Source organism: Mizuhopecten yessoensis, unplaced genomic scaffold, assembly GCF_002113885.1.
Source record: "Mizuhopecten yessoensis strain PY_sf001 unplaced genomic scaffold, ASM211388v2 scaffold10651, whole genome shotgun sequence".
Taxonomy (NCBI): domain Eukaryota; kingdom Metazoa; phylum Mollusca; class Bivalvia; order Pectinida; family Pectinidae; genus Mizuhopecten; species Mizuhopecten yessoensis.
In genome coordinates this window covers 1545739-1558717 of record NW_018408653.1, presented here as the reverse complement: position 1 = coordinate 1558717, position 12979 = coordinate 1545739, and the positions used below count along the sequence as shown (strand labels likewise).

At 36.9% G+C, this 12979-nt stretch overlaps 2 protein-coding genes across 3 annotated transcripts in view; one reads left to right on the top strand and one right to left on the bottom strand.

The window, feature by feature from the left end:
- LOC110461739 (uncharacterized protein DDB_G0284127-like) overlaps positions 1-8953 on the top strand; it is a 10913-nt gene extending 1960 nt beyond the window's left edge. For both annotated transcript variants that reach the window (XM_021515370.1, XM_021515369.1), the window contains exons 2-6: positions 3475-4177; positions 5138-5364; positions 6014-6097; positions 7230-7306; positions 8698-8953. In XM_021515370.1, the coding sequence (XP_021371045.1) occupies positions 3601-4177; positions 5138-5364; positions 6014-6097; positions 7230-7306; positions 8698-8758 (1026 nt within the window). In that variant the 5' untranslated portion in view covers positions 3475-3600 and the 3' untranslated portion in view covers positions 8759-8953. The remainder of the gene's footprint in view (positions 1-3474; positions 4178-5137; positions 5365-6013; positions 6098-7229; positions 7307-8697) is intronic.
- A 1170-nt stretch (positions 8954-10123) lies between these two features.
- LOC110461734 (U3 small nucleolar ribonucleoprotein protein IMP4-like) overlaps positions 10124-12979 on the bottom strand; it is a 12129-nt gene continuing 9273 nt past the window's right edge. Inside the window, exons 7-8 of the mRNA XM_021515364.1 lie at positions 12588-12664; positions 10124-11436 (exon numbers count right to left, since the gene is read on the bottom strand). Of these exons, the coding sequence (XP_021371039.1) occupies positions 11327-11436; positions 12588-12664 (187 nt within the window). The 3' untranslated portion in view covers positions 10124-11326. The remainder of the gene's footprint in view (positions 11437-12587; positions 12665-12979) is intronic.

Sequence of the window (12979 nt, the reverse complement as noted above, 5' to 3'; positions counted from 1 at the left end):
TTTTAGATTAGATTATTTTATTAACCTCGAGTCAACTGACTCATGGGTATAATACATATATTACAAGATAAGTACAACATGTTATGCAATACAATACAGAATAACATATGGACATATGTTAAGAGGAGAGTGACTCTTTACGTACACTTGTTGCCAAATGTAAATATTTTCCAAGATTAAAAAGTTCCTTTACATTATTGGTACTTAATAGTTGAGTTAGCTTAAACACACTCAGACTTAAACGATAATATTTCTTTATGTACTTTAACCTTAGATTTTCATAAAATGGACATTTGAGAATAAAATGAAATTCATCTTCAATGTTGCCTAAATTACATCTAGTACAAAGTCGATTATGACGGTTTATATTATTCCGCCTCCCGACCTCAATATTTAAACTGTGAGAGGACAGTCTATAGATGACATATTGTAAGTAAAAACCATCAACAGACTTTTCCAAAGAGTGACTGATATTCACCTGCATTTCAACTTCAACTGTGAAGTACAGAGCCACTTCAGAAATTCATATGACGCAAAAAAAATAATTGTGTTATAATATCGGTAACCCTTATACCCTAATTTGTTTGTGCCTATATCCAAACTTTTTAAGGCAATTTCAAAGAAGCCCTGTTAAAAACATGCTGATCACTCTCCGATATAGACCATATAAAATATTTGTTAAAAGATTTCCAACATGTTACATGTAACACATACATTTTTTGTCTGGCCTGATAATTATATAAGTGTCCATCCTTTGACAGCTGATCATGAGTGTTGGCAAAGTCAACTTTTTCTTGCAAAAATGTGATATATATGTAGTGATGTACAATAAGTCTTTCACATACCTTTTATTTTCCTTTGGATTCCATATTGATTTACGACTGGAATATAAATTTTCCATGCTTCTTTTTTTTGTCAAAAATTAATGAAATCCAGTGCAAAGATCTGTCTAGTGCTTTCTAATGTAATATAAGTGTAATTATCACTAAAGGGATTACATTTGGGGAAATTTCCTTGCAAATGGGATAAAAGGTACCATATTTCTGAGGATATTTTGCCTTGGAAAGTTACATTTCCCTATTTTCAGTTAAATTTCCGCAATCCACTTATATTTAATAATAATAATAATAATGCTTTATTTATAGAAGGTAGCTCAATTAGTTATAAAACTATTCTCCCTCGAGGCCTTCTCTACAATCTACGGCAATAATATATACAGAGTTATAGCATTATATTTATATGAATATAAATTCAGATATATTTAAAGGCAACGTTGCAAAGATTTGAAATACAATTCTAGCATAATTACAGCCAAATATGTTGCTGTAAAATGTATGGTAAATTAATTGTACATGGACAAATGCAATTATATTACCAATACTTAAAATATGAAATCAAGAAGCATATACATAGTAATTTACAGACAACATTGCAAAGATTGTATTCCTTGCTTCTAGTACAGGAACTTGATAACATGGAGGATACAGCATATGGTCATAATATACATATGGATCAAACTAGAATTCAGAGGTAAAGAAAGTGCTTAAAACATTTTGTCTTGAAAGACTGCAGACTGTCAGAATTTTTAATTTGTTAGGGCAATCCATTCCATACGTGAAAACCAGACATTTGAAAGCTTTTCTTATATAGTTCTATCTTAGGTTTGGGTTGGATCAGTTCTCTATCTGTTGTAGAATGTAAAATATAATTAAATGGAGGTTGGACAAATAAATTTGCCCTGGTCCAGTTAAATTTCCCCAAATCTATCAAACATAGCCCCAGGCAGAGCCACATTCATTGCCACCAACGGTCACACTTGTGTGCACTCCAGTTACGGAAGCTGTAAAAATTCCAATTTACCTATGCTTTGGTCATCTGTTTCATAGACTTTTAACAATGATGAGAATAAATCTGGCCAAACGTGTATTTTACGTCAAAATTCAATATTGAGTCTATGGGAATGACGTCAAAGCATACCTTGAATACATAGGAATATAACTAATAGCATCACCTTTGTTGAGTTTGTTCATATTGATGACTTTGACCCACTTTAAGGTCACAGGGGTCAAATAATTAAATATGATTTAAACAACTTCCTCTGAGTAAGTAAGAGGATAGGGTCATGGTATTTTGCCAGTGGAAAGTTGGAGTTAAGCTCTAAAGCTATCAAGTATTTTTCAAATGAATGACCTTGATTTATTTCAAGGTCACAAGGGTCAAATTTGTTCTGATCTAACAAATTTTGCTAAATATCAATATATTCTAGAAAGAGTAATGATATTTGGCCCCCGAATAAGATTACTGGGATAAAGAGTTATCAACTGCGGTTTATTTCACCATTATGGTCACATGAACCGTGGTTCATTTCACCAATCTGTGATTGATGATACACCGTCGTCTGGCGTCAAAATTTAACTTTAAACAACTTCTTAATAACTAAAAGTCCTAAGGTGATGATATTTGGACAGAAGCAAACTGGGGTTAAGGGCTACCAAATTTGTTCAAATAAATGACCTTTCCACATATTCAAAGTCACAGGGGTCAAATATGTAAAAAATCACTTTAAACAACTTCTTCTGAATAACCCAAATGCCCATGATGATGATATCTGGCCAGTAGCATGCTATGATGAGAGGCTACCAAGCTTGTAAAAATAAATGACCTTGACCTTTATTCAAGGTCATAGGGGTCAAATATGTTCAAAATCTTTCAACGACTTCTTCTGAATAACCAATAGGCCCAGGATAATGATATAAAATGTTGGGATGAAGGGCTACCAAGTGTCTTCAAATAAATGACCTTGAATTATATATTTAAGGTCACAGGGGTGAAATATGATTAAAAGCTTTAAAGGACTTCTTCTGAATAACCATGAGGCACAGAATGATGATATTTGGCCATTAGCATGCGAGGATGGAGGGCTACCAAGTTTGTTAAAATGAATTACCTTGACTTATATTCAAGGTCACAGGGGTCAAATTTGTTTAAAATCTGAGGCCCAGAATGCTGATATTTTGCCAGTAGCATGCTTGGATGAAGGGCTATCAAGTCATTTGAATAACCTGGACCCACTTTCAAGGTCACATTTGGTCAAATATGTATAAACCTTTAAATGACCTTATCTCATTAAACAAAAGGTCTAGGGTGGTGATATTTGATGCAAGTTGCTTGCTGAGACAAAGGGCTATAAAGTTTATTCAATGTAATGACTTTGTTCGACTTTCAAGGTCACAGGGTTAAAATGTTTCAAAATCTTTTAACAGTTTCATTTGAATGACTTATAGTCATAAATACTGATAGTGTGAAATCAATACCAGGTGAGCAATGCAGGCCTTTTGGACCTCTTGTTCTATGAACAATCAGCAGCCTATAGATTGTAATTTAGTCTGCAGCTTGCTGGATAGAGGGCTTTCCAAGCAGATAAAAAACAACTTTATATGGAATGAAATAATTGTTATTTATCTTTTATTTTAGGCTAAACTCTGAAGATGAACCAAAACTTGTGTAAGGAAATGAAGACATCAGCAAGGAAAAGAAAGACTGGAGATTACAAGTGCTGATAAAGATATTGAAGTGCAGACTGTGAGTTGACACAGCACAATGGAAGACATTGTCGCAAATGATGATGATCAGGGAGGAAGTTCAAATCTAAACAGTTCTATGGACTCACTATGGTGTGATCCTGTACAGATTGAGGGTGTCAGAGAAAGTGTGGACGGAGACCGACGGAAAGACCGGCACAGTACAAGTTCGGACGTGACCCTGGAGGGAGTTAGTAACAGTGAAAGTGTCAGCACATTGGAGCTATGTGATAGTGGGGAGCCTGATAAACAGTCTCCCAGTTCAGAGTCTAACATTTCCAGACCTGATAGCCTTTGTCTACCAAGGCCACTGCAGCAGTATGAGCGAAAAAGAAGTAAAAGTGACGGACAGAATCAACTGGCGTCCTACATCAATAACAGTACCAATGTTATAACTGAATGGAGGAGTTGTAGGTCAGCCAGTACCACCGAAGAAATTCTGGGGAAAAAAGATCCAGAGTTTGAAAATATTGAAGAGACAATGCTTTCAAAGAGTATGCCACATGGAACCATAGTAAGGAAAGGAGAAATGATAGAGTTTATTGCTGAGGATTTACAAGAGAAAATTAGGAGGAGTAGCCCTTTAACAAAGACAGGTGAGTCTGGGTAACTGGTATCTGTGACAGGTGAGTCTGGGTAACTGGTATCTATGACAGGTGAGTCTAGGTAACTGGTATACATGACAGGTAATATGTATAAGTGTGGGTAACTGGTATACATGACAGGTGAGTCTGGGTAACTGGTATATGTGACAGTTAAGTCCGGGTAACTGCTATATATGACAGGTGAGTCTGTGTAACTGGTATATGTGACAGTTAAGTCCGGGTAACTGCTATATATGACAGGTGAGTCTGTGTAACCGGTATCTATGAAAGGTGAATATGGGTAAGCAGTATCTATGACAGGTGAATCTGTGGAACCGGTATCTATGACAGGGGAATCTGGGTAACTGGTATATGCGACAGGTGAGTCTGGGCAACCAGTATCTATAACAGGCGCATGTGGGTAACTGGTATCTATAACAGGTGAATGGGGGTAACTGGTATCTATGACAGGTAAGTCTGGGTAACTGGGATATGTGACAGGTGAGTGTGGGCAACTGGTATATGTGACAGGCGAGTCTGGGTAACTGGTAGATGTGACAGGTGAGTGTGGGCAACTGGTATATGTGAAAGGTGAGTCTGGGTAACTAGTATATGTGACAGGTGAGTGTGGGCAACTGGTATATGTGAAAGGTGAGTCTGGGTAACCGGTATCTATAACAGGTGAATGTGGGGAACTGGTATCTATGACAGGTGAGTCTGGGTAATCGGTATCTATGACAAGAGAAACAGGGCAACAGGTATCTGTGACAAGTGAGTCTGGGTAACTGGTACCTATGGCCAGGAAATCAAGTCTGGATAACTGGTATTTGTGATCGATGGGTAAGTCTTGTAACTGGTATCTAAGACAGGGGTAAGGTTAACTGTTATCTATAATAAATATTTGTTATCAGATGGTGCTTCCTTTCTTTAAGAAAGATGATAAACGTTTACATGCTATTTAATGTATTTTAGATTCCAGTGGTTTGAGCAGCAGAACCTCAAGCCTTAGAAGCATATCAAGTGTCAACAGCATGTCCAGTTCCTCGTCTGCCATGGCAACCAGCAGTCTCATGCAGCAAAGTCCTGATGACATTCCTCCAATCGACGCCAGTGCCATACTGGAGCTTGAGGCGCATGCCAGACGAGTGGCCGATAGTGTGGACCTCATGATGGGCAATCTGAGGTCTAACTTACATAAGGTAAGAGCTCACAGGTGTTACTCAGGTGAGGTCAGAGTTCAATCTGAGGTCTAACCTACATAAGGTAAGAGCTCACAGATGTTACTCAGGTGAGGTCAGAGTTCAATCTGAGGTCTAACTTACATAAGGTTAGAGCTCACAGGAGTTACTCAGGTGAGGTCAGAGTTCAATCTGAGGTCTAACCTACATAAGGTTAGAGCTCACAGGTGTTACATATATGAGGTCAGAGTTTAATCTGAGGTCTAACTTACATAAGGTAAGAGCTCACAGGTGTTACATATGTGAGGTCAGAGTTCAATCTGAGGTTTAACCTAGATAAGGTTAGAGCTCACAGGTGTTACATATATGAGGTCAGAGTTTAATCTGAGGTCTAACTTACATAAGGTAAGAGCTCACAGGTGTTACTTATGTGAGGTCAGAGTTCAATTTGAGGTCTAACTTACATAAGGTTAGAGCTCACAGGTGTTACTCAGGTGAGGTCAGAGTTTAATCTGTGGTCTAACTTACATAAGGTAAGAGCTCACAGGTGTTACTTATGTGAGGTCAGAGTTCAACATGAGGTTCAGGTTCTGTTTAATCTGGTAGTGTTCACTTAATACATAAAAATGTTTTCAATATAAACATTATTTTATTTTTGTTTGATTTAAAGATGTCCGCCATAACAGTAGGATGTCTGGATGCCTATAAAACTTCTGTCGATGTTACCTGTGATTCTGTGGACAGCAGTATAAAGGTAAACTATCAAGTGTCTGTTGTATTTACAGCATTGCTGCTCACAGAGTGGAGAATAACACTTCTCATCTGCTCTGTTACAATTGATAATGGAAAGATTTAAGATATATACCATAGAGTATAGTGTACTATATTCAATAGGTTTCTCATCGCTCACACACAGATAACATCTTAGGTCACTCAACTTGAACAGAGGATCTGGTAAACCTGAGATATATTTAGATTTCTATGATAAAAAGTTGTGACAATTATTAGAATAATTGCTACTGATCAGTGAATACATATAATGAATTTGAAAACAATATATAATGAACCAGTTACAGTTATGCGTGACCTGTTTTCGAATTAGTTCAACTCACAGTGAAGTCATTCAGGAATGATTTGTGGTTTGACAGAGTTTTGAAGTGATTTGATGTGCAAAACAAATTTTAATTTCCTCACAAACCACCAACTCTGTCCTGGAGTGACTAATAATATATATAAAGCAAGGGAGATAACCATGTGTATTTGTTATGGTTTAGATTATTAACTGGTAGAATATACCTATGTTGACATACCAGCAATTCTCTATTTGCTTTTACCTAAGATATAATAGCTGCAGAAATGAAAAACATGTATGTGATTTTAAACAAAATTAGTTTTACTATAAATGACAAAATGTTATAGTAAGCATTGAAGCAGCATGTTCTAGAACAAGGACTCTGTAGTGCTGAATACAGACATATATTGAGCAATTTACTTGTTTCTGAATTCTTTTTGTTGTTATAGGAAGATTGCACTTCATTTTCAGGAGAACAACTCCACAGTACAATAGTGAAACCAATGCATTCTGTATACTGCATTCATTAATATTGAAACAGAAAGAAAATAGTATGCTTCCACCGGGGATCGAACCCTCGATCTTCAGGTTCCTAGTCTACCGCTGAGCTAAAGGGAAATTCCCTCTAGCTAATCCAATGTACAATAAAAATCAACAAGATAAAGGTACATCTTGGTATGGAAATGACACAAGGCTACACATCACTGACAGTTGGTGTAGGAGTTTTGAATATGACTACTCACAATAGCAGAGTTATAGCTGCTTCATCCACCCTGTGTAGTATTATATAATTGCTCTTTAATTTCTCCTTCAGGCGATGTATGCCTTAATGGCCAAGTGTGAAGAGCTGAATAACAACATGGGACCAGTATACCGACTAGGGGACCAGATGTATCCTTCTACACTTGTAAACTGGCTTGTATAGTAAAACAGTCTGTGACATGGATTTTCATTTTTAGGTCACCTGAGACAAAGTCTCAAGTGACCTATTGCGATCGCCTTTTGTCCGTCGTCGTCCGTCCGTAAACAATTTACATTTTCGACTTCTTCTCCAAAACCCCTGAACCAATTTCAATGAAATTTTGCAGGGACCTTCCATGGACAAAGGTCAACAAAAATTGTTGCCGGTTTAGTCCAACGCCCCCAGGGGCCTGAGGGGCGGGGCCAAAAGGGGTCAAATTGACTAAAATTTCAAAAATCTTCTTCTCNTCATGTTAAAAACGAAATCAACTCTCTGTATAAATATATCAGGTGACCGTTAAGGCCCATGGGCCTCTTGTTAGTTCATCAAGTCATGAGGGGAGAAGGCGGGGCTCTATAGGGGAAATAGAGATAAATATTCCAAATTCTTCTCCTTCTGTACAAATGGAGGGGTTTTGACCAAATTTGGCCAAGAGCAACCTAAATGGAGTTTGTGCCCCCCTCCCCCAGGGGGCAGATGAGTGGAGCCCAATAGGGGGAAATAGAGGTAAATCAATAGTATGAATTGAGAGATTTTATCCCCACCCTATAAGTATAACCAAATATACAATTGCTAGACACAAAGAAAAAAACCTATTTATGCTATTAGGATTGGCCCGGAGGTCTAGATCCACCCCTGGAGACTACCTCCCTGTCATAACATTGAAATAGTTGAGATCCCTACGCTATTACCATATACCAAATTGCTGGGCATGAAGAATACACTAATGTTTTTGGTGTCTAACGCACCAAAATGGATTTAGTCCTTCCTGCCGTTTGTATTTCATGTACCGGTACTTCTTTGATAAACTGGAATGGTAATCAGCAGGTTCTAAATTGGAAACAAATTACCAGGTGAGCTATTAAGGCCCCTCAGCCTCTAGTCATGTCCCTGTTATATAGTGAGATTATAAAGTGTTTGCCGTTTCCTTCCATCCATCTGTCAACCATCCTGGTTAGACTAATACTGAAAGTCCAACAGTTATTTAAACTTCGTATGTGGATGTGGACGAGTATAACATTAAATGTAGGTCAATGTGACTTATTTTTTCTGCTTCATTCACTTTAGTACGACTTTGTGTTCAGCTCCATTCTGTCATTAGACTTCGGGTTGTTCTCCATTTCCATCAAAGCTGAAGCATATACATGTTTTACAATCATTCCCTATTCCATAAACTGGTTTGAATTACACACAGGTTCTAGAAATGTAATTGTGTATACTAGGGACTAAACCAGATTTCAATGTTCATTATTATTCGATGTAATTGTTACAATCTTTGAATGTTAAACAATTTACTACTTTCCTTGACCGACGGCATCAGTAAGGAAATCAAGAGACTGCTGGACAGGTTTGAGTCCCAGCTAACTGACAACACATCCTGACCAAGCTACCCACCCAAGGAACCAACTGGGGCACAACTCATGTGTCAAACTGCACAGGACTCTAGTCCGTTTGCTGAAGTGTCCTGTGGTGGATTCAGACAGTAAACAGCCCACCTGATATGTGCAATATATTTACATTTATTCCATAATGACAACATCATCATTTTTCATTTTTCAATTGTCTTATTTCTAACTTGATATTTTTTTTTCTATGTCATGTGATTTGAGGTTTGTTGTACATGTACTATTGATATTGCTTAAATTATTTGTTATCATAAAAGAAATAATTCTGACATAAGTCTCATTTTTCAGTGAATGTAAATATTTCTGTAATTGATCAATAATATTTAATTTTATCCTACCTCTTTCTATATAAGATATTTGTATTGCTTAGTAACCACTCATGACCCGTCAAAATGTCATTTGACTGAAAATGGTGATGTCCTCATCATAAACGGTCACCAAATCATGGAAATAAGAATTATTGCACAAGCTTAAGCTTGTCATGAAGGCCTTGCATGCTTTTTTAATTAAAATTGAGGTACATGTACAATGAATTTCTATGTTTGACCATAAAAATATTTTCTGCTCTATCCAAATGTGGTCTTAGTGCCTATGTAGACTATCCAGAAATTTTGCTATATTGTTGTTGCATCAACATTACTGATGTCATTCCTTACCAGCACTTTTGGTACCAAATGATGTGGAAGAAAACGAGTCAATTATTGTGTAGTTATGGGAGCCAGCAAAACAGGTGTAGAGTTTAGGATCAAAACCTCGACAAAAGCCTCGATTTATGTGATATTTGTAATGTCAAGTTAAATGGCAACTATGCACAACCTAAAGATTTTTCTATTTTAAAGCTTGGTTTTGATCTTTTACCAGATAACTTATATCATTTGAGTACAGTAGATCTCTTTGTACTGTATAGCGCTTTAAATTCGCGGGGGGCCATATTTTGCGGTTTCGTATTCAGTACATATTTGCGGGGGTTATATTTCGCTGTGCAACCAAATCCCATGTGTCGTGCAAAGTATTTTGAGTGTCATCATTTAAGGGTTAAACCTCGAAATACAGGTAAACCGTTTGAAAACACTGGTCCCGAGCGTCATCCGCCAGTGACTGAAATGTGTATGTACCTTTGTAGGAGTAAACTGTAATAAATTTATCACCTAATGTGTACACATATATATGTTGTGGCCACTTATATGTAAGTGTTGTTTTTACATGGACTGCCCAGTTGTCCGGTGATAATCTGATTTAAGTTCATTTTAGCTTGCATTACAGCGTCGGGTTATAAGTATTTTAAACCTGTTGTGATCAGGTCCGTAAAAATGGTTAACATTTTCGATAATTTCGTTGGTGTTTAGAATTGGCGGATATTAGTCAGAGTGCGAATAAAGCGTAATTAAAAACCCCTGCGAAATATAACCGCTATACAGTATCATAATTTTCCCTAAAAAGCAAACAGGGCACAAAGTACAGGAACATACATGTTGTTTTGATATAAAAGTAAACCCTTGATGCAATGCCATTTCATTTACTGCCAACGTATTTCAGGGTCCTCTATTTCTGTTCTCTTACAATAACTTGATATATCTCCCTCCATGTATTTCCAAACCCCTTTATAATGCCAATATTTCACTGGAAAAATGGAAGCAACATAAAGAGATTTGAACATACATGTATTTTTAGCACTTTATGACATACAGAATTTCTATTGTATATATACACTACATAATTCATCATATTTGAGTCATGACATATTTATTTGCATTGTTCTGTCGAAGAAAACAATGATAAAAGGTTTAAAAACAATAACATGTGATGCACTTGTATGTCAAAGTTTGTTAATAAGCTTTCTATATGTAATTTGTCACAATGATTTTGTAATGATCAAGTTCAATAAATTTAAAATTACAAGAACTCCATGTTTCTTTTCTCTTGGGGATCCCTTGTGATAGAGAGTTTCCCATCCTCCATACATATACATTAACTGAAGCTGTAATGCCACTTTATCATGTATTCCTTCATGACACATCTCTTCTATTAAATATGTTTAATATGGTACATTTACAACAAAATGCTTTTAATAAAATGGTAACAGGATTTTCTTCCTGTTAAATAGTCAACAATCTGTGTTTCATATAATCAAGTTTTCCTTAATTATCCAGATTCTGGTTTCGGATCAGGACAAGGCAATGAGTAAACCTCGTCTTTAGTGCCTCAAGTCTGTAAAATGCTGTTTCTTGCACAAATCTCGAGATAACTTAGAGTAACTTGGTCAAGGAAATCCAAGGATCTTTTTTAATGTGTAATACTCAGTCAGTATGTCCAAGGATAATTTGACACTCCATGAGAACGTCCCTGAATAATACGACACTCGGGTGAGTAAACCCCCGAGTAACGTGATACTCGGTGACAAAATTGCCCTGTCATTGTTTGTGTCCCAGGATAGGTGATACTCGGTTGGCAAAAACATCCCAGAATATAACATGAACATGGAAGAACTCCTAGAATACTGCTCTGCCAGTGAGCACCTCGGTAAATTCCAGGATAATGCAATGCTCAGTTGGAGAGGAACTTGCGTTTCTTGGCCGTGTTCATATATGGTCTGTATACCCATTCCACATCAGCTGTGTCAGCATTGTCAATGGTACCAAGCTGGATCTGGTACACTGGAATACACAAAACACACTTACAGCATATATATAGACTTAACACTGGAATACACAAAACACACTTACAGCATATATATAGACTTGATAAGTCTTCCAGAAAGCATCTAGCTATACACTGCTGTCAAATACAAGACCTAGTACAGTATACAGGTTACTTTTACAATTTAAGCAAGAAAAAATCAACTTATTAAACATGACAATGTAATTTCTAGGCTGGTAACATTACAGAGAATTAATATAGAAACTACTAATGGAATACTGCTGATTTATATTTTTCACATCAATGCTAAGACAGCATGAAATCAAAGTTATATAAACAGTTTGCTTAGTTATGTTACCGAGTATCAGTTAATGTACTTATAAACTTATGAATATAGATCAGACTGGATTGTAACAAGAGGCCCTATGGGCCTGCATCGCTCACCTGGTATTAATCTCACACTTGTAATCTTAAAAGTGGACTAAAATACAGCTACAGGCAGAATATCAGTGTTCGATTCATAAGAACCTATTAAAAGATTTAAACATATGACGCCTGTGACCTTGAATGCCATACAAGGACATTAGGTATAAAGTGGGTCAAGGTAATTCATTTGAACAAACTTGGTAGTCCTTCATCCCAGCATGCTTCAGGCCCAATGTCAGTACCCTGGGCCTTTTGGTTATTGAGAAGTGTTTTGAAAAATTTATGACATTTGACCCCTGTGACCTTGAAAGTTGGTCAAGGTCAATCATTTGAACAAACTTGGTAGTCCTTCATCCCAGCATGCTACAGGCTCAATTTCAGTACCCAGGGCATATTGGTTATTGAGAAGGTAGTCGTTTGAAGATTTTAACACATTTGACCCCTTTGACCTTGAAAGTGGGTCAAGGTCATTCATTTGAACAAACTTGGTATCCCTCTATCCCAGCATGCTACTGGCCAAATATCATCAGTCGGGGCCTCTTGATTATTCAGAAGAAGTTGTTTCAAGTAAAATATTGACGCCAGATTGACAGACGGACGAAGGACGCCACACCACGGCATAAGCTCACTTGGCCCTTTGGGCCAGGTGAGCTAAAAATGATTATGCAAATACATTGTTGTGTGTATTACTAGACCACAAGCTACAAAACTGACTGCAACCTGAATATATAAGCTGTCTTACATTTCATTTCAAATCTAGGTCCAACTTCTGAAAGTTCAGTGTTTCGTCCACCGTCTGTTTTCTTGTGTATGTGATGCCTGTAAGTTTGAAGAAAAGACATCATTAATAGAGTTACAGCATGTACCTTAAGAATTTAGGCTATCTATAATCTTATATACGAAAATGAAAAAATAATCAATTTACATTTACAGAAATATGTATTTTTTATCCAATTTTTAGGTCACCTGAGACAAAGTCTCAAGTGACCTATTGCGATCGCCTTTTGTCCGTCGTCGTCTGTCGTCCGTCGTGCGTCCGTAAACAATTTACATTTTCGACTTCTTCTCCAAAACCCCTGAACCAATTTCAATGAAATTTTGCAGGGACCTTCCATGGACAAAGGTCAACAAAAA